Source organism: Cucurbita pepo, chromosome 7, assembly GCF_057944985.1.
Source record: "Cucurbita pepo subsp. pepo isolate OVF chromosome 7, ASM5794498v1, whole genome shotgun sequence".
NCBI lineage: Eukaryota > Viridiplantae > Streptophyta > Magnoliopsida > Cucurbitales > Cucurbitaceae > Cucurbita > Cucurbita pepo.
In genome coordinates this window covers 11560612-11583137 of record NC_141804.1, presented here as the reverse complement: position 1 = coordinate 11583137, position 22526 = coordinate 11560612, and the positions used below count along the sequence as shown (strand labels likewise).

Here is a 22526-nt window from a genome sequence, read left to right as displayed (position 1 = left end):
ATTGTAATAATTATAAACTTAAAGGTTTCTTTAATAAATATGAAAATTATATATAAAATGAATTGTAATTATATATAAAGAGAAACAAAAAAGAAACTCGGAAATAGAAGTTAAAATAGGAAGGCTAAAAATGTAATTTACGCCATATTTCAGTATAAATTATAAATTGATTGTTCACGGAATTGCAATCGTTTTGGCGCCATTTTCAACCATTGCAATTTACGTTTATAATGCTCTCTCCTGTTCTAGCGAAGTTTCCACAACTTCATCGCGAAAAACGCGAAATCTCTGTTAACTTTTCTTCCTAAAATCTCCGTTCGATAATCGGAGTTTCGATGGCGATGCCTCCTCCATTAGCCTGTGGTTCACTCGCTTTCCGGCGAAACAAAGCTTTGTCGGTTTGGAGCAGTTTGCTATCCAAACCACCGCGGATTCCTCCCAGGAGATTAAGGAACCGACGCTCCACTGGAGAAGGTGTCTTGGAAGATTTTTCCGGCGATGGAGGAGAACAGAGGCTCTTCTCTCTTTTCGAGCATCATGCACAAATTTGTGAGAGTAGACGATAAACGCAAGGCGGATGAGAGGTAATGTTGAAGCTAAACTAACTAAGCCAATGCGTTTTTGGATTTTTAGTCGATGATAGACTACATTCTGTGTTCTCTATTCGTCTCTAGTTTTTGGAAAAATCAAATGCATTATAGACATGCTTTTCAATTTCGTAGATCGTTCTTTGATTGAATTGCATTTTATTATGTCTTAGTGAATCCTAGAGACGAGGTTAAAAAGTATTCATATCAGAACGAGGTTCGGAAAGGTTCTTCTTAGTTACCTTGCGTTTCTGGCGAGATTAGATCCAAAAGAAATTTCGAAACTAGACGTAGCTTCTATACATCACGGTAAACTCAACGTTGCAAATTTAAACGGACGTTGAACACCTGTCTTGAATATTGAAAGCGACGATGACCTTGTTGGACCAGAAACACCAGGCATGCGACCTTCTGTATTCCGTTCGAAGAGATCTCAATAGGTTTATCTTGAGGATTGGTAAAACTACCAAAATAGTCGAACTCCTTCAGTACAAAATGAACTTGGCCAATATTCTCAATGAAGTTTCTGATGCAACCAGCAAACCTCTCGAATCAAAGATTCTAATGGTAGAAGGGCTGGCTATCCTCTTTATGATGATAAAACACTATACGTACCACCTGATGTGATGAAGAAAATGTGTCAGCGGTTAGTTTATATTGTCCAATAGTATCATTGCATGAATTAGCTCCTGAAATTGATATATGTCTTTACTCTGAATAATTGTCGATTTCATTTATCATGCTAAATTAGTGTATCTCCACCATTTGCAACCATATGAATTATTAATATCATTTGTACAAAGGTTAATTTGGAACTGTAATCTAAATGAGTTTTGTTATCCAGGATTTGGTTTTAATCATTGAAATGATAATAAGTTTTAATCCATTTTGGATCCACTGGAAGCAGAGATGAGAAGAAAGAAAGAAGAAAATGGTGAATATGAATCTAGGAATAGGAATAGTAGTCTTCACCTTTTTAATGGACGACATTTTCTCCAAATTCAGGAATCGTTCTTGACTTTTGATTGAGATCTATATTTTCTGTGCTTTCTTCTAAGCACATGCACTGATAGATTAATAAGGTACAAAACATATTTTTCTCTATCTTAGTCACGATCCTACCTCTTATACTTTGGTTAGTCTCCTAGGAGACTTTGCTTTGGTTGGTGGATGCTTTTCAATGTGTAATTGTACACTACCTTTATTTCATAAATCTAAGATTATGAAATCTCTTTTGCACATCTCAGGGCAAGTTCTATGAGCTTTATGAACAAGATGCTGAAATCGGTCACAAGGAGCTTTACTGGAAAATGACATTAAGTGGCGTTGGGAAATGCAGGCAGGTTAGATAAAATTCTTCGACTTGTTTTTACCAGTCTATCTATTTCTTCGTCTTTTAAGTTATGCATATATCAATGATATCCCAAAAGCTCGTTGCATGAGAGGATGTTGAGAACTCTGTCGTTTTGTTGATGATGTATCTGAAGTATAGAGAGAGCAAAGGGGGGGACCAAACAGAAAATGAGTGAACTAGAGACATTATAGCTTAATAAAAACCTTCATGCAAATTTACTTTAGCATGATATTTGTGTGCTATTTATTTTGAGCATGTAAGATGAGGCTAACACTTTTCTGTGACAATCTTTATAAAGATGTAAAGTTGAGCGAATTGAGCAATTGGAATCTTCGGATCAAACAAAAAACCAGAGGTGCAAATTCTGTAAGTATGTTACTTCAGATAATATACGGATATTGATTCTGCATATTCATTGGTCGCAAATATACGGATATTGATTCTGCATTTTTCCCTTTCAGTTTGTTGGAAAAACGACTATTGTGGTTCTAAATAACATAAAATTGTCCCTTTCCCTTTCATTTTTGGGTTCAAGGCTCATTTATTTCTCTTATCTGTTCTTTTTCAAAATTATAAAAGTTCTCAGTTAATCAGCAGTTTGAGGGATCTATTCCGGGGAATTAACATATTAAATCTTATTTTGGACTAGGAAATACTGCTATATGATGTGCAGAAAATAAAAATAACATGATAAAGATCAATTGACAGTATGCTTCATTGGAACTTTTTCTAGGAATGTGGGCTGGATAATAATTCAATTGCGTATGGGTTTGCTTTTATTGATTGGGATGCTTTAAATTTTTGGACTGGTTCTATCCATTATGATGCTTCCTGTGCTGCTCTGGGCACTCTTGATGCAATTAGGCAATTCAAATTGTCCATTTTTGCAATTCTGTTATTTGCTTCTGCAAATATGATAGTAATATGTACATTTGTGGTTTCTCTAGGTGCCTCCAAAAGAAATAATATATGAATCTCGTGGTGAGTCTTTCGTCTCCACCTCGGACTTTAGGTTTTCATTTAATTGATCGATAATATTTATCTTCGGAAAATTTTACCTCAACTTCCACAATTTAACTGTTTGTTGGACTATCTTAAGAAACACATAAAGTTCTCAAGAAGTACTTGCCAACTGGTTGGTTCTTTTTGTGTCTTTATAATAGAAAACTTATTTTGAAGAGTGAAAAGGTCGCCTTTTTTCTTTTTATTTATCACGTGTCATACATATGTCTTTCCTCTTTTTCTACTGTCAAATTCCCAGTGGTTAGTGTTCACTTGTACTAACTACTTATTCAATTATTAACTTACTGAAATTCTATTATACATTGTTCTAAAATCATGAGATTTAAATTGAACGTGATTGACTTTTGGTGAACTGAAATGCATATTTATGTGTTTTGATGTATTTGCTTTGTATTGACCATGGATTTCTTGAGTATCTCTTATGTTCTTGTTAACGACGAGGGAGTTGTTTGGAAGTGGGTTGAAAAATAGCCTTGGTTTCACCATGTTTGAGCTATAATGGTTATATTCTCCACGTTCTTATTCTACTCATCCTGCAGGTTCCACTGCTCTAGAATCCACATCAGGGTCAACACTAAAGATTTTCTAGAAGCTTCAGATGTTAAAACTTCTGATTCAGTATAAAGCTTATCTTAAAGGCGCCTTAAATTTGTGGAATCATACAAACGAAAGCACATTCCATGATGACATTGATCTATGTTCTCTTGGAGGGCTTACTAATCACATGTCAAGTCTGATGGTAAATTTGTCTTATCATATAACTGTTGCGATTAATGACTTCCACTTCTAAACCGACCCGAACTGATGAATAACGATCCATGTTGTCTCTATACTCTAAATGTACTTTCCTTGAATGCTCAGAAACAGCTTCAGTTCTTCAACATGCTACTCAAGATTCTCTTGTTATTCCTGATGAACTTGGCCGTGGAACTGGCGCGTTCAATGGCTATGCCATTGCCTATGCTGTAAGCATCCCTTTTTGATTCGTCTCCTTGACGATTATTCTTGAGCATAAAATTTTCGATCGTACCAGTAATTTCTTTCTAGTTTATATGTTTACTAGATTATAGATAGAAGAAATATATTTGGCAGTTGATTTGGTCTTGAGCGTTTACTAATAAACTGTGGTGATATTTTATTTTTTTTGTTTTAAAATCAAGTTCATTGTTTTTTTTTTTTTTTTTTTTTATGTTTTTTTTTTTTTCACATCATCTGCTTCTTGGAGGTATTAAAAAGGCTATATGATTAGAAAAAGAAAAGAAGTTTGCTCATTTATTTTGAACTCCTATTGTCTAAGATGCTTATTTGAATTATTTCCAACCAGCCTTACAAGGGAGTAGACAATATGCTTATTTGAATTATTTCCAACAAGCCTTACAAGGGAGCTTTAGGAACTCTGAATAGTTGTTTGAACAACGAGTTACATTTACATACCATTAGTGCTAATATTGCCATGTTTGGGACGATGTCTGAAACACTAATATTTAGATATATTGACTTTTTGTTCAATATTTTATCAATTTTTCTTATCTAAGAGTAATTTAAAAATATTTATGAAAAGTCATTTTGAAAAGTATTCTAAAAGTTTTGAACATTTAAGACATGTCATTCAAAAGTTGTATAAACTCGAAATTAACTTTATCTATAAATTGTTTCATCAGGTGTTTCCCCATCTCATTGAAAAGGTGAACTGTCGACTGCTATTTGCTACTCACTACCACCCTCTAACAAAGGAGTTTGCCTCTCATCCTCACGTGATGCTTCAACACATGGCCTGCACATTCAAGGGCCAAAAGCTGGTTTTTCTAGACCGCCTTCGCCCTGGAGCGTGCCCCGAGAGATACGGGCTGCAAGTAGCAACAGTGGCTGGAATTTCAGGACGAGCCGTTGAAGCAGCTTCAAGAAAACCATCAGAAAGAACTTCAGATTGAGCGAACGACGATTGGAGTTACGACTCTTCATGAAGTGTGGTCGAAAACTCTAATCACAGTCTCCGAGTTTCAAGGTAACAACCTTTACGATAATGATGCTTTTTATACATCATTTCGTTTATGGTATATAAGCTTAAGAGATCATATCAGTCCAAGGTTAGTAGGCATTATTTTAAGTCCTTTAATATGTGGGCGCTTATATTTTTGTTCAGAAAAAACTGGCAGGCTAATTATTAGCTTGATCTCGATCCAACACAATAATCAAAATAATAAAAAAAAAACACTCGCACACACAAGCACACTTTTTATGGCCGGGAGGCTATATTGTCAATTTAGATTAGAGAATGCATTTAGAAATTATATTTATTTACTAAAATAGAAGAATGCATTTAGAAATTTTTTTACTAATAAGTGTTTTATATAAGCATTTTATGAGTTTTTGGCTATTAGATAGTCATAGTTTTTAAAACCTTTATGAGAAGTAAGGCTATAGGTTTTAAAAGTACTTTTGAAACCAAAGACAAAGTTAAATTATTATTTTTCTATACTTTAGCGTTTAATAATTTATTTATTTATTAGTTTTTAAAATTATTAAAATGTTTTTGAAATGGTAAGTAAATTTATTCTGAAAATCTAAGTTTTTAAATATAAAAAAAAAAAATTGACAAGATTGTTGATAATTCTTTAGTTTTATCTCCTTAAAATCAAAAACTAATTTGTATTGGGAACCAAGTTTTAAATATAAAATACTTGTTTGACAATTCAGGAGTTTTTTAGTTTTTGAAATTATTTATAAAATTTTATGTACGTTTGTTTGAAAAACCTAATTTGTAAGAATAAAATATAGTTATCTAAATCCATCTTACTTCTTGAAACTTCATTCTTAATTATATTCGTTTTCATTCTCTAGTTGTTTATTGGGTTATTTTAACTTATTTTCTAGAGGTTAAATTAAACTTTATACATTATTTAAAAAATCTCTAACTTTTAAATGTTTTAATAATATATTTTTTAAAAAATATCTCGATAAAAATTATTTGAGTAGAAACTTTTTGTTTTTAATTAAAAAAATACTCTTCAACTAACATTTTTAACTTTTATCCACACTTCATAGAAAACTTTTGAAAATTTAATGGTCTTTTTGAAACACTTTTATAGGTTGAAAGATATTTTTAACTTTTTTTTGAAAGAATAAAAGTATTTTATAGACTTTTTGAATGTTTAAGAGTGTTTTTGAACATTGAAAGTTTTAAGAGTACTTTTATTAATTTATTTTATAAAATAAAATTAAACAATAAAAACTACATTGTTATTAAACCATATGTAACAAATTTTAAAGATTGAAATGAAGAAATAAAGTGGGAAGTTTAGAAATTAAAATAGGAATTGAACTAAAACAATGAGAATTTCACAAATTTTAAAGATTAATATGAAGAAACAAAACTGACAGTTCATAAAATAAAATAGGGGTTGAACTAAAAACAAGAAGAATTTCATAAATTTTAAAGACTAAAATTTAGAAATAAAGCTGGAAGTTCATACAATAAAATAGGAGTTTAACTAAAAACAATTACAATTTCATAAATTTTAAAGGCTGAAATGAAGAAATAAAGCTTTAAGTTTTAAAAATAAATACAGGAGTTGACCTAAAATTAAGAAGAATTTCACAAATTTTAAAGATTAAAATGAAAAAATGAAACTAGAAGTTCAGATAATGAAATAGGAGTTGACTAAAAACAAGAAAAATCTCACAAATTTTAAAAATCAAAATTAAGAAATAAAGCTGTAAGTTCATAAAATAAAATAGGAGTCGAAGTAAAAATAGAAGAAATTTATAAAATTTGAAGATCAAAGCTGCAAGTTTAGAAAATAAAATAGGAGTTCAACTAAAAACAAAAAGAATTTCAAAAGTTTTAATGATCAAAATGATGAAATTGAAATGGAAGTTCAAAAAATAAAATAGGAATTGAACTAAAAATAAGAATTTTACACGTTTTAAAGATTAAAATGAAGAAATAAAGCTAGAAGCTCAAAATAAAATAGAAGTTGAACTAAAACCAAGAAAAATTTTCAGAAATAAAGTGGAAGTTCAAAAAGTAAAATAGTAATTAAACAAAAATAAGAATTTTACAAATTTTAAAGATTAAAATGAAGAATTAATATTACAAGTTCAGAAAAGGAAATAAGAGTTGAACTAAGTAGAAATTCAAGTTTTAAAGATTAAAATGAAGTAAAATTTCAAGTTCAAAATAAAATAGGAAATGTACTAAAAACAGTAAAATTTTCACAAATTTTAAAGATTAAAGTGAAAAAATAAAGCTGAAACTTCAGAAAATAAAATAAGAGTTTAAAAACAAGCTGGAGTTGAACTAAGAAGAAATTAAAAGAGTAGTTAGTTGTAAATAATTTCTAAAAATTATCTTCAAAATTAGTTCAACGAAATTTACGATCATATTAGTTAATTACTTATAATTAATAAAGCAGAAAACTCACTTCAAATTAATAATAAAAGACAATATTCCAACAAGTTATTATCCAGGAACCATAAAAAATACTAAAAATATTTTTTTTGTTGTAAATAACAATTTAACTAGTAAATTATAATTTATAACAATTTAGTTCATATACCACTAGTTAATAACAATTCAATCTATAAACTTTAATAGAAACGAATAATTTTTCTAAAATATATTAAAAATATAATGTCAAAATAACATTTTGTTTTATTATATTATTTTTTTTAATTTTTTGTAACCAGTCATCAACCTTAAAGAGAATGAAAACAATAGAAATTTGATACTTCGAAGAGAAGGGAAGAGAACTAACCTTGAAAAATGAAGTGGCGAGAAAGCTCATCCTTTGACTGATTCAACCGTGGGCGAGTTATATGAATCATAGGAGGGGAGAGAGAGAGGGAGCGAGCGAGAGTGGCACACGCAGAGCCTCACTGTCGGGCGACCAAAAATACACCACAATAACTGAACAAATCTGGAGATTTTGATGGTAATAGAATCATTCCAATCTTCAATTTCAGCCATTAACATTCCCTCCACCAACTTAAATCCGTTTTAAAAAACATGCCGATTCCAAGACCTTCATTTTCTTCACTTCCATCATCGTCCTTCCCAATCCCTTCCATTTCCAAACCAATTTTTTCATTCTCATGGAGAAGCGATCCTCACGCCATGAAGATGGAAAAGAATCCTCAAAATCCAAGCGAAGAGAGCTAGGCCTCTCCTGCATGTTAAACACCGAAGTTGGCGCCGTCCTCGCCGTCATCCGCCGTCCACCGTCGGAACTAAACGCGCCGTACATGTGCACCGCAGACGACACTTACGATTCGTCTATCCAACAATCCTTGAAATCCCTTCGAGCTTTAATATTTCAACCACAACAAAAATGGCGAACCATCGACCCATCCATCTATATTTCTCCGATCCTCGACGTGATACAGAGCGACGACATTCCGGCGGCCGCCACCGGCGTCGCTCTCTCGGCCTTGCTGAAAATAATAAAGGTCGAAATCTTCGAGGAGAAGACTCCAGGAGCCAAAGATGCAATCAATTTAATAGTATTGGGCATCACTAATTGCAAATTGGAGAAAACTGACGTCGTAACCGAAGACGCCGTGATGATGAAGATTCTGCAGGTTCTTGCCGGATTAATGAACCACAGAGCTTCGTATCTGTTAAACGATCAATCAGTCTGTACCATTGTAAACACGTGCTTCAATGTGGTTCAACAATCAGCTAGCAGAGGGGATTTGCTGCAACGGACGGCAAGGTAGATCAAATCTCTTTTTTTAGATCAACCTGCAGAAGTGAACATTCCAATAATGATGTTAAAAGAAATTTAATTATATTAATATTTGAACTCCAAAATCATTAATGTTAGAAAAGGTTGAACAATATTTTTAAAAAAATCAAAACGGGAAGGGAAGGAAGTAGTATATGTAATCGAACCATTTAATTACCTGAAAACTTGAACAGGTACACGATGAACGAGCTGATACAGATCATATTCTCGAGATTGCCTGAAATAGAGTTTAGAGATGGGGAGGATTCAGAATCAGATACAGAAGATGCAGATTTAGGGGGGAGTATGGATTCAGGGTATGGAATAAGGTGTGTGATTGATGTGTTTCATTTTCTGTGTTCGTTGTTGAATGTGGTGGAAACGGCGGAAGTGGTGGATGGGTTGGGATCCAGGACGGCGGATGAGGATGTTCAGCTGTTTGCATTGGTTTTGATAAATTCAGCGGTGGGATTAAGTGGAGATGCGATAGGGAAGCATCCCAAGTTGTTGAGAATGATTCAGGATGATCTGTTTCACCATCTTATTCACTATGGGGCCCGTTCTAATCCCCTGGTCTTGTCCATGATCTGCAGTACAGTTTTGAATGTCTATCACTTCCTTCGCAGGTATTGTTTATCTATATATATATATATGTATCTATATATATATCATAGAGAATAAAAGAATTTTAGTGCAGTTTTTTTTCTGTTTATTACTACTATTTTTAAGTTCCACAAGACTAGATGAAATAATATTCTTACTAATTTAGAGACCAAATTAGAAGTGATGGAACAGAATGATATTTTTAATGATGCAATATCAAATTTATCATGCAATATTTCCAAGCCAACCTGAATTCAATGGTCGATATTTCTAACTTCATTTCTAGTAAGAAATTTTGTGCAATTATGTTCTATGGGTAGAGGGGGGGAAACCCAAAATAGAAGTAATGTTTTTGGTTTTTTCTCATTCTCTTGGCAGGTTTGTTCGACTTCAATTAGAAGCTTTCTTTATCTACGTGGTGTTGAGATTAGCATCGTTTGGAAACTCAACTCAAATCCAAGAAGTTGCACTTGAAGGCATTATCAACTTCTGCAGGCAGTCCTCCTTCATTCTAGAATTCTATGTAAACTACGACTGTGATCCCCTTCGTTGGAATTTGTTTGAGGAGATAGGGAAGCTGCTATGTAAGCTCTCATTTCCCATGGGAAGCCCCTTAACCACTTTACAGATCCAAGCTTTCGAGGGATTAGTAATTATGATTCACAACATTGCAGAAAAACTTGAAAAGGAAGAAAGTTCTGGTGGCATTTCAAGGGTATATCCTGCTCAAGTCAATGTGTATAGACCTTTTTGGGAAGAAAAATCCAAAGATGACTTACAGTACGAGAATTGGCTTGATTATGTGAGAGTAAGAAAGGCACAGAAAAAGAAGGTATTGATTGCTGGTCACCATTTCAATCGAGATGAAAAGAAAGGTTTAGCGTATTTGAAGCTGTGTCAATTGGTTTCTGATCCTCCAGACCCGAAGGCTTATGCTTTCTTTTTTCGGTACACTAATGGATTGGACAAACAGCTCATTGGTGAATATCTTGGAGATCCTGATCAGTTTCATGTAAGAGTTTTAACAGAGTTTACAGACACCTTTGAATTTACAGGCATGATTTTAGACACAGCTCTTCGAACTTACCTCGAGACGTTTCGCTTGCCAGGAGAGGCACAAAAGATTCATCGCATATTAGAGGCATTCTCAGAGAGATTTTATGTCCTACAATCTTCAAATACCTTTGCGAGTAAGGACACAGTATTTGTACTTTGCTATTCTTTAATCATGCTGAATACTGATCAACATAATCCACAAGTGAAGAAAAAGATGACAGAAGATGAGTTCATCAGGAACAACAGAGAAATTAACGCAGGGAAAGATCTTCCTAGAGATTATTTATCTGAGCTTTTTCATTCGATTTCGAATCATGCAATTATTCTCTCACCACAGTCAGGTTTGCAATTTGATATGAACCCCAGCAAATGGGTTGAGTTGATGAATAGGTCCAAGATTATACAACCTTTCATGTTGTGTGATTTTGATCCTCGCTTAGGCAGAGACATGTTTGCCTGCGTTGCTGGTCCTTCAGTTGCATCTCTTGCAGCTTTCTTTGAGCATGCAGATGAAGATGAGATGCTAAATGAATGCATTGAAGGACTGTTCTCTATTGCTAAGATAACACAGTATGGATTGGAGGACACTCTTGATGAACTGCTAGCCATATTTTCTAAATACACCACTCTATTGAACCCATACGCATCTACCGAAGAAACACTTTTTGCATTTAGTCATGATTTGAAGCCAAAACTTGCCACTCTAGCAGTTTTCACGATTGCAAACAACTTTGGAGACTCGATTCGAGGGGGTTGGAGAAACATTGTTGATTGCCTACTAAAACTCAAACGACTTAAACTACTTCCCCAATCTGTTATTGACTTTGAAGTAGCTTCCACTACATCAAATGATATGGCAAAGTCAGATTCAGGTGTAATTTTCCCTTCTCAAGATCCTAAATTTGGCACCCAGCAATCTTCTGGCATGGCCAGTAGATTTTCGCAATTTTTATCACTTGATAGTATGGAAGATTCCTTATCTCTCAACTTAAATGAATTTGAACAAAATTTGAAGTTTATTAAGCAATGTCGAATTGGGAGCATCTTTAGCAGCAGTTCCAGCTTACATGATGAGGCTCTGCTCAATCTTGGGCGATCTTTAATATTTGCCGCTGCTGGAAAAGGACAAAAGTTTAGCACACCAGTTGAAGAAGAAGAAACAGTCGGATTCTGTTGGGATCTAATCACAACAATGTCCTTGGCTAATGTATACCGGTTTCAGGTTTTCTGGCCTAGCTTCCATGAGTATCTACAAACAGTTGTTCAATTTCCTCTTTTCTCTGCCATCCCATTTGCAGAAAAGGCTGTTTTAGGACTTTTCAAGGTATGTCTTAAGCTCCTTTCCACTTACCAACCTGAGAAACATCCAGAGGAACTCATCTTTAAGTCCATAAATTTAATGTGGATGCTTGATAAAGAGATTCTTGATACTTGCTTTGAGTCGATAACACAATCAGTAAGCAAGATTATAATCGAGTACCCAGCAAACCTCCAAACCGCAATTGGTTGGAAGTCACTCCTTCATTTGTTGTCAGCCACTGGTCGACATCCTGAAACTTATGAGCAAGGAGTCGAAACTTTGATCATGTTGATGTCTGATGGGACGCATATTACCCGCACAAACTATACCTTCTGCATAGAATGCGCCTTTAGTTATGTTGCACTCAAGAATAGCCCGTTGGATAAGAACTTGAGAATTTTAGATTTATTGTCAGATTCTGTAAATTTCTTGGTCCAATGGTACAGGAATTACTGTGCAGAATCAGGGAACAGTTATAGTGTAGCAAGCAATGCAAGTAGCTCCTCAGAGGACAAAGGTTTAGGATCTAATTTTGCCTTGACTTTATTTATCAAACTGGGCGAAGCACTCCGAAAAACAAGCTTAGCTAGAAGAGAAGAGATACGAAACCATGCCGTCATATCTCTCAAGAAAAGCTTTGTGTTGGCAGAAGAACTGGATTTCACCTCAACCAACTGTATCAACTTTTTTAACCTTGTAGTTTTTGCAATGGTAGATGATTTGCATGAAAAAATGTTGGAGTACTCGAGAAGAGATAATGCAAAAAGAGAGGTAAGAAGCATGGAGGGGACTCTAAAGATTTCAATGGACCTCTTGACAGATGTTTACTTGCTATTCCTGAAACAAATATCAGAAAGTTCAGGGTTCCGAACATTTTGGCTTGGGATATTGAGAAGAATGGATACTTGTATGAAGGCTGACCTTGGCAGTTATGGTGAATCAAGTTTGAAAGATTTAGTCCCAGAATTATTGAGAAAAATAATCACAAAGATGCGAGAAAAAGAGATATTGATGAAGAAAGAAGGCGATGATCTGTGGGAAATAACGTACATCCAAATCCAATGGATTGCTCCTGCCATCAAAGAGGAGCTTTTTCCAGAAGAAAGCTTTTGAACAGGACACATATTACTTGTAAAATCGTAGATTAACTTTAACAACGGATAAGTTTCCGTTTTCTCCCTCTTAGAAGATAATCGGAGGATTTTTTTCTACCTTTTATAGATTGAAGATGGCAAGAAATTAAGTTCTATCGAACTGTTTTCCTACTATTTTATTAATTCATCTCGAGATTAGAGTGATCAGTTAGAAAATGTAATGACAATTAGCGAAATGATTTTATGAACACTAATCATCAGATAAGTAGCATCATAAGGCAGAAAAGGATTTCCATAGGAGTTCCCGAAACAAATTTCTAGAAACGATTGTTATACTTAATGTCATTTCTGGATATGAATATTCCAAAAGGAATTTACTCTGAGGCAAAAAGGAAAATGAGAGTAATGTAAGTGAAAAGACGTACATTACTCTTCATGTACAGTTTCTTCCATCACGATGATCTAGTATAAGAGCTCAAACGATCTTACAAAGGAAGTCTGATATGCAGGCGGTTAAATTTTTATCTAACACATTCTTTGATATTTTTATCTGTATTTTATAAGATTCAAAGGATACAAACATAGATATAATGTGTACTTCTAAAATAACAACGAAACATGAAAGAATATCAAGATATGTCACAAAATTCGATAAAAATATTACTGATATGAACACATGTTATACTAAAACGAATATTAGAGATTAACTAAGAAATGTGAGATTTCTATCGATTAATTCAATTAAACTTATGAGTTTAATTGAAAGGATACAAACATAGATACAATGTGTACTTCTAAAATAACAACGAAACATAAAAGAATATCAAGATATGTCACAAAATTCGATAAAAAATGCTACTGATATGAACACATGTTATACTAAAAACAAATATTACAGTTAACTAAGAAATGTGAGATCTCTATCGATTAATTCAATTATACTTATGAGTTTATCAATTATCATGATTTTTTTTTTTTTTTCAGAAACCTTAGTTGTTCATCCATCGATTGAGAGATAGAGATTTCCTTCCATATCTACACCTGATTTCTAACTTCTATGCGAACTCTTTGTAGGAGTTGTAACACGCGACAGATCCTTCTTTCAAATTTATTGCAGAATCAGAATCAAGACTGGACAAAATAAACTTCTCAAAGAAATCTATTACTAAAAAACTCAGTGAAACTCGATAAAATAAGCCTCAAACGTTAGAAAATGAAGACAATAAATCAAATGAATGCAATAAATCAAATGAAGGCTTATGAAGGAGTTCAACGACAAGAAAAGATAATAGCGATCTAAAGAGTAAGGTTTCAGAGGCTACCTTGGATCTCCTTCAACTTCGTCCATAAATGTAGGCAATAGACCAGAAATCCTAGCTTCTGATCCTGTGCTCTTCCGTTCTTCCGCAACATCCTTTAGTGTAGCCTCTGAATACATCAGATCCTTTTATTCAAAACCAGTTGAACTATGAGAATCTTCTAGTTCTAGAAACCCTAGTTTCATGAACTTTGGCGTAAACCGAAGGACCGTCGATGTCTAAAAGAGACGGAGCCAAACTCAGACCAGAAAGTAATAAGCGCGCAATTTCAAATTCACAGATGACTATTTATACTACCTCATTATTGAAAATACCGTGCTTTATTAATTTTGCATATTTATTATTTTTACATATTTTCTTAAAAAAAAAAAATCACAAGTATTCCTAATTTTATTTTTTGAATTTCATATTATTAAATAATATTTCAATTTTAAAAGTTTTTTTTTATATTAAATAGGTCCTTAATTTGTTTCAAATAAATCTATAAAATTAATATAATAAATTTATGACATATTAAAAAAATTAAAATAGTAAATTTATTAAATATAAAAAGAATTAATTTTAGTATAACAATAACCTTTCAATTTTTCATTTATTATATCTCTGAATTAAGAAAAAAAAACATTAGAGTAGGTTAATGATGTAGAAGATATGAAATTTAAATTTTAAAGATTATTAGATAATAAAATAAATTGATAAATTTTGAGATTTATTATATTTTTAAAGCTAAAATAACTAAATAGACCGAAAAAGGGCCGAATACAAGGTATGGGCCTAGGTTCCATGTCCACTAGATGTGTTAAATTTTAAATTTTGTAAAAAATAATATTAAAATATTTTCAATAAATTGATTTATCAAATTTTGAATAATTTTTTAAAAAAATGATTCACTCTTTATTTTTTATAAATTGTTCAGTGGATATTCCTCAAATTTTTATAAACAAAACTAAATTAATAAAAAAGAATTTAACAAATTATCATTTATTTATTTATATATATTATTGAAATTTTCTGAAGTTAATTTTTTTTTTTTAAGAATACATGTAAAATATATAATTAAGTAATATTTTTATTAATTTAATTAGTAAATAATTATTATTCAAAAATATTTCATTAGACATAATATTAAATTAAGTGATAATTTTGGTAGGGGTAAGACCCACGTCCAAATCAGGGCAGCTGCCCGGCAGCTGCCCACCAGCTGTAAAACATGAAAGTTTTCGTGCCGAGTTAAGTAGTTAAGCTTCTTAACGAATCCTCGTCTTTTTTTATTTGTTTTTAGTGCACAATTTAGACCAAATCAATTTCATATTGAATTATTAAAACCTTCCTTCATTTTACATTTTATTTTCTAATTTTTATATTGTAAATTCATTTATATAAAAAAAAAAAAAAACTAATTTCTATCAAGTTATAGCTGTTTAGCGTGTTTGAAAATGTTTTTAAAATTATTTTGTATTATATTTTATTTATTAAATGTCATTTAAAACTTATATTGTACGTCACTCTATTAAGTTTACAGTAAATACTTTCATATTTATCTTAAATACAATAAAAATAATAATTAAATAATGAATTATAGAGCTTCCAAATAAGTATTTTAAGCCCATGATTTAATATAAATATTAATGTGAAAATTCAACAAAGAAAATAGAACAAAATAATAATTAAAAAAAATTGTGAGTATTCAACCCAATTTTTTTTTTTTTTTTTTGTAACGTTTTATTAGTCGAGCATTTTTAAGACATGAGATTTTTTTTATTTGATGATAATGAATTTACTTGTTTGTTTATTTGTAACAGTCCAGATCCACCGCTAGCAGATACTGTACTTTCTGGACTTTCTCTTTCGGGCTTTCCCTGGATTGTGATGTCCCACATTGGTTGGGAGGAGAGCAAACCACCCAGAAGGGTGTGGAAACCTTTCCCTAGCAAACGCATTTTAAAACCTCTCTTTGGCGCTAGTAGATACTGTACTTTATGGACTTTCTCTTTCGAGCTTCCCCTGGATTGTGATGTCCCATATTGGTTGGGAGGAGAGCAAACCACCCAGAAGGGTGTGGAAACCTTCCCCTTGCAGACGATTTTAAAGCCTCTCTTTGGGCTTTCCCGTTCGGGCTTCCCCTCGAGGCTTTAAAACGGTGGACTGTGATGTCCACATTGGTTGGGGGGAGAACAAACCACCATTTATAAGGGTGTGGAAACCTTCCCCTAGCAGATACGTTTTAAAGCCTTGAGGGGAAGCCCGAAAAGGAAATCCCAAATAGGACAATATCAAACCACCATTTATAAGGGTGTGGAAACCTTCCCGTAGCAAACGCGTTTTAAAGCCTTGAGGGGAAGTCCGAAAGGGAAAGCCCAAAGAAAACCATATCAGCAGTGGATATGGACCGTTACATTATTTATTTATTTATATAACAAGAAATTGAGTTTATTTGAAAATTCTTCAAAATGGTAAATAAATTGAGGTTTGGTATCAAATAATTGGATACCAAAATGGCAGCTTTACCCACAAATCCTTGACTTTCTCAATTATTCCCACTAAAATAGGTGTACTTTTATTAATTAATTTCGTGGGGATATACCTTAAAATATTAGACTTTTATTAAAAGATAAGTCAAATTTAACATTTTTTTTATTAAAAAATTATTTTCGCGTAAAAATAAGTTTTTTTTTAGTGTATTAGTAACAACTCCATTGCCAAATTATAATAATATTTTTTATTTTTCTTATTGTATAGTTGGTGGAGTTGAAATACATTATGTTATAAACTCAAAAGGGAAATGATTCTCATTGTGAAGATTGGATGGAATATTTCCAATTTCACACCTTGGAAACTTTAGCATAATCATATAATTATATTATAATCAATACTATATTATAAAAAGTAACAATAATTACAAAAAATTAATATAAATATTTAAAAATAATAAGTTACTGATCTTTCTTTATTACATTTTTCTATTAAAAAAAAAAAAACTTTGATTGTTCATTTTTTGGTGGGCTGCCCAAACTATAACGAGTTTAAATTTAAAATATTCTAATGTCGTATTTTTGGTCGGCTCTTTCGATGTTAATATTCTATTTAAAATTTTAAATTTTCATGCTAATTTTATTATTTCAGTTTTGTAACAGACCTGTCTTCTAATCCTTAATCGAACTACTATTACATGTATGACATGACATTTTGATTAAAAAAAACTCGAGACCTATTAAAAATTTTATTCAAAACTCGGCGTCTACTAATCATTCAAACATTTAGTCTTTACATATTTCCTTTCATTAGTATTGTTCATACTAGAACGTTTTCTTTGAAATTTTAGTCAATGAAACAAACCTAAAAATTTAAGAACCAAGTTGTGGTTTAAATCCAAAATTTAATCATTTTCAATATATTTTCAATGCTTTTTGTCCCACATAGATTCACATCAAACAACCCCTTGCAAAACAGAGTATTGTCGTTGCTATAATGATAATTTTGGCGTATCAAAAATATTGGTTGATTTCAAAATATTGGAGGTAAATTTAAGAAATTTAAAGTATTATTGATGGAGTTAAAATAGAATTAAGAGCAATTGTGAGATCTCATTTCTGTTAGAGAGTGGAACCAATCATGCTTTACAAAGGCGTGGAAACCTACGCCTTACATTAAAGTAGAAAATGCGTTGAGCTTGAGCTGTTACGGATGGTATCAGAGCCAGACACCAAACGGTGTGCCAGCAAAAACGCTAAGCCTTGAAGGGACGTGATGTGAGATCTCATATCGGTTGGGAAGGAGAACGAAACACCCTTTATAAGATTATGAAAACCTGTACTTAGTAGACACATTTTAAAAACCTTGAGGGAAAGTCCAGGAGGGAAAGCCCAAAGCGGGCAGTATCTGCTAGCGGTGGGCTTTTGCCGTTGTAAATGATATCCGAGTCAGACATCGGGCGATGTGCCAATGAGATGGCTGAGTCCGGAAGGGGAGTGGACTCGAGGCAGTGTGCCAGCAAGGACTCTGGCCCCAAACGGGGTGAATTTAAGGGTTCCACATTGGTTGGGGAGGAGAAAGAGGATGATATCTGCTAGTGGTGTGTTTGGGCCGTTACAGGTGGATTGTGAGATTCTACATCGAATTGTGAGATCCCACATCCGTTGGAGAGGGAAACAAGTGTCAATGAGGACGCTTTGTGAGATTCTACATCGAATTGTGAGATCCCATATCCGTTGGAGAAGGAAACAAGTGTCGATGAGAACGCTAGACCCCAAAGAAGAATGGATTAAAAAATCTCACATCGGTTATTATAAGTGATACATAATAAAATTAGCGATACGTAATGAATCAATCTAGACCGACCGAAGTTGTATGGGTTTGAAAATGGTATATTCTGTTTTAAGGCATTTTGGTGAGCATGTTCCAATGATTGTCCAACTTTTATAATAATCTTTGCTTTATCCATCGAAATGAAAGGGAAGCCAACCGGGTTCGACAAACCATCTACACAGACAAAGCACTGACAGAAAAGATCGAGAAAGGAATAATAAATAATAAATAACAATAACAAAACTTTATATTAAAAAAAATTCTGATTTTTTTAATTCTTTTTCAATTAAAAAATATTTGATAACTATAATATAACAATTTTAATTTTATAAATATTTGATTTCTTATCTTTTAAATTTAAAATGATTTTTTTTTTTTTTGTAGGTAATGATTTAATTTTTATAGTTTATAAGAATTATTTTTTTTGTTTTAAAATTTTGATTTGGTTTTTAAAACAAAAAAGAATTATAAATAAAAGTAATGTTTTAAAAGTTTACTTTTCACAATGAAAAATAATAATTTATAAATGAAGCTTAAATTATTATAAATTTTAAATTTTAAAGACTAGATTATTATATATTAAAATTTAAAAATTAAACCAGACAAATATTTTTTAATTATAACTTTATTTATTTATTTATTTTTATTGTTATTATTATTTTATTTTTTTTTTTTTGGAAGGATTTCGTGTTGGAAATGGAAGCTTGTGGGGCCTTGGCGGTGTACGCGTTTACAACGAATACAAAGCTTTTGTGTCGTGTGCTGCTGGGTGGTTTCTGGTCGTACCGTATTTGTTTGGTTCAAAGGATGGAGGGGTTGTATGGAAATCTAGCGCTTTATTTAGTAGGGAATTTGAATTTCATTTTATATTTTTAATTTAATTGAATTTAAATGCTGTGATTTAAATTTTTTTTAATGTTTTTATTATATCCGAAATTTGAGTTTTTAAACATAGGATTATATTCAAAATGATCAAATTTAATAAATATAGTATTTTCTGTTAAATTAAAATATGTATAATATATTATATTAAAATGATAGGATATACAAAAATAATAATTATACAAAAGTTATAACAAAAAAAAAACAATGATTTATTTTTGACATAATATTTAGTTTTGAAGCTACGACTAATTTCATGATCTATTAATATATTACCCAAAAAATATATTTTAAATTAGAATCTAATTTTGAAATATGCTACCAAATATATATCTTTTCAAAATTTTGTTTAAGATTGCCTACCAAATATACATTAATAAAATTGTGTATTGAATTACTTTTAAGAATAAAGATTTTCGGCATAAATCAACACATAACAATAAATTCTTTAAGCATTTTTTAACGATCGATGTTTTATTAAACACAAAATTAAAATTTTAAGAATTTATATGTAAGAGTTCAAGCCCACGGCGAGTAAATATTGTCATACTTGGGGTTTCTCTTTTGGGTTTCTCTTCAAGATTTCTAAAACGTGTCTGTTAGGGAGAGATCTACACACCTTTGTAAAGAATGTTTTGTTCCCCTATCCGACTAACGTGTCTTTGGGGCCAGTGTCCTCGCTGACACTCGTTCCTCTCTCCAATCGATGTGAGATTTCCTAATCCACTCCCCTTCGGGGCTCAGCGTTTTCGCTGACACACCGTCCGGTGTCCACCCATTTGGGGCTCAGTGTCTTCGTTGGCACACTGGTTCTGATACCATTTGTAAGAGCTTAAGCCCACGAAAATTGTGAGATCCCACACCAATTGTAGAGGGGAACAAAACTTTTTTTTTTATAAAGGTGTGGAAACTTCTCTCTAGCAAACGCGTTATAAAAACCTTTCTAGAAAAGTCCAAGCAGGACAATATCAGCTAGCGACAGCTGTTACATTATCAAACACAATTTAAAATTTTAAGATAAGAACGAAAATCATAATTCAACATCTAATAAACCTTAAATTAGTATCTTCATAATTAAAACAAAGATTAGGGCATTATTATTTTTTATTTGGAATCAAATGGGAATGAAAGTTAATGACAAGACAAATTGTGTCTCAAAATAATCTCCCTTGGCGACCTAATCCACGCAGTTCCACAACTTGTTGTTTGGGCACAAACGATAATATTAAAAAGAACACACAAAATCTAATCCATTTATTTGTTTTATTGACAATATTATTTGTTCCTAAATAGAATTTTCTTACATGTTCTTTGAATATATGTGACAACAAAGTTTGAAAACCATGTGTTTTGTCTATTCATTAGAATGAAATGAAATATAATATAAACTTTATTATAAAATCAACTAATGATTAACCTTGTCGCACATTTATGGTTAGTTATTAAAAAATAATGTCAACATTATTCAACAGGAATTAATTATATAATAAAATCACCTAAAGGGTGTGATTGATTTTTCAGGAATTAATTATATAATAAAATCACCTAAAAGGTGTGATTGATTTTTCAGTTTATATTTTCATATAATTTAGGTTAATTAACTCTGCTTATGTTTCATATAGAAATAAATTTCATTCAAATTAATAAAAAAATATATATATATACATTAAGTATTTTTGTTAACAAATTATTATAATGGTAAAAGATTTATTATAAAATAAAGTCAAAACTTAATATTTAAGGTATATAAATGAAAATTTAATTAATTAAAATTATTTCAATAATTCCACTTAATAAAAATAAATAATAATTAATTATCTAAAATATAATAAATTCTAATACAGTTATTTAATTCTAATGCATTCTATTTTAATACTTTTTTTTTTACTATATATATATATATATTCTTTTTTTTTTTTTTTTACTAAGTAAGGGTATTAAAATTAAAATTTGAATTAATAATGCGGTGGAAAAAAACCGAACATGAATCCCACAATGCGAGAATTTTGTGGTCCAACTAAAGTTGGCCCCACAACATGGCTTGTGGGTCCCACCGCAAGTGCTTTCAGCGTGTGGCTGGTGGTGATGCAACAAATACGATAGTTTATTTATTTATTTTTTTATTTTTTTGCGAAAAAAAAAAAAAACAAAACAAAATAAAGTTCCGAATAAATAAACGAAAAATTAGTAAATATTTTTCTGTAGGATTTAATGTTATTTGTACATAACGTGAGAGTTTGGTGGGTGTATTAAATGAAATTGGCTCTCACCCTAACTTCACTTTGACAAAACCCACTTAAAGACCCAACGGTAACGGCATTAATAAATATGGTAATATTATTAATTCATAATTTTAACTCATAAATATATATATATATATATATATATATATATATATATATATATATATATAAAAGTTGGATAGTCGAGACATTTTCGTATTGACTATCCCCCATGTAACGTCTCATGCTCAGAATTTGAAATCTAAATTCAGTGTTTGACGAACCTTGTCATTCTTTTGCATCATCAGACTACAATATGATAATATTACCTACTTGTCTTTTAAATACTTCTAAGAGTAAAAATTAATATCTCTACAAGTAAACACAAAGTCATTTTAGTATGTTTTGTCGTAAATTACATGGATTATAAGATCATCAAAGACGATGTGCACATTAATAGATTATGTAGTTTTCTTTTTTTAACACTTTTTAATCATCATATTTTGATAAATTTATTCAAACATTAATTTATGCACTAATTAAATTTATTTTATTCTATATTAAAATGGCTAGGTAATGGTGGAATAGGATAACCTAAAGTGAGTTGCACCTTAACTTCTATATTTAAAATTAGCTTAAATATGACAAACAAATATTTAAATTATAATTAAACAGTGCATTTAATTCATCTCTTTCTTAAAATTTTGCACAACATATAAGGGAGGTCTCCAACGTTTTCTAGAATTTTCTTTGATGACTTCACCATAACTCGAATATAAGTGTAAAGGTTTGTTGTAGCTTCTTGACTCTCGTCTTTGTAATTATAGTTATGATTAAGTGTACGAAGTTCCATTCAAAAAACCATAATATGTATATAAAAAAAAATAGTAGTTATAATTAATTAAAATAAAATAAAGTGAATTTAGCTTACAACGGAAAGTTTAAATTAAAAGGAGGGTGGCATTTTAAATTTCAAAATTTAGCTCCGTAATTCGCGTTCCTAATTGCTTATGAACCGTTGAATCCATGCCTTTTTATTTGTTTATCCTTGTTCT

General features: G+C 31.5%; 1 protein-coding gene and 2 long non-coding RNA genes across 4 annotated transcripts; 2 read left to right on the top strand and 1 right to left on the bottom strand.

The window, feature by feature from the left end:
- Positions 1-101: 101 nt before the first annotated feature.
- On the top strand, positions 102-4754 carry LOC111798877 (uncharacterized). Of its 2 annotated transcripts, XR_015421698.1 has the most exons (7): positions 102-584; positions 1835-1930; positions 2240-2307; positions 2889-2922; positions 3504-3703; positions 3826-3929; positions 4626-4754. It is a non-coding gene; the product is annotated as an uncharacterized LOC111798877 (long non-coding RNA). The 2 variants fall into 2 exon arrangements; XR_015421699.1 differs by lacking the exon at positions 2240-2307 and having other exon boundaries at positions 104-584.
- Positions 4716-14317, bottom strand: LOC147792114 (uncharacterized). The gene is made up of 4 exons (XR_015421697.1): positions 14066-14317; positions 8869-9277; positions 7722-8707; positions 4716-5027 (listed from the first exon to the last, which is right to left on the bottom strand). It is a non-coding gene; the product is annotated as an uncharacterized LOC147792114 (long non-coding RNA).
- On the top strand, positions 8059-12926 carry GNL2 (GNOM-like 2). Its single transcript, XM_023681166.2, has 3 exons — positions 8059-8678; positions 8885-9316; positions 9672-12926. The coding sequence occupies exons 1-3, from the start codon at positions 8059-8061 to the stop codon at positions 12760-12762; spliced, it is 4143 nt and encodes a 1380-aa protein (XP_023536934.2). The 3' UTR covers positions 12763-12926.
- Positions 14318-22526: the final 8209 nt, after the last annotated feature.

What these genes read in the sequence shown, in the direction of transcription:
- GNL2 (XM_023681166.2), top strand. Translation starts at nt 8,059, where the DNA reads ATGGAGAAGCGATCCTCACGCCATGAAGATGGAAAAGAATCCTCAAAA. An exon ending in TTGCTGCAACGGACGGCAAG is followed by an intron (nt 8,679 to 8,884) that starts GTAGATCAAATC and finishes AAACTTGAACAG; the next exon opens with GTACACGATGAACGAGCTGA. An exon ending in GTCTATCACTTCCTTCGCAG is followed by an intron (nt 9,317 to 9,671) that starts GTATTGTTTATC and finishes TTCTCTTGGCAG; the next exon opens with GTTTGTTCGACTTCAATTAG.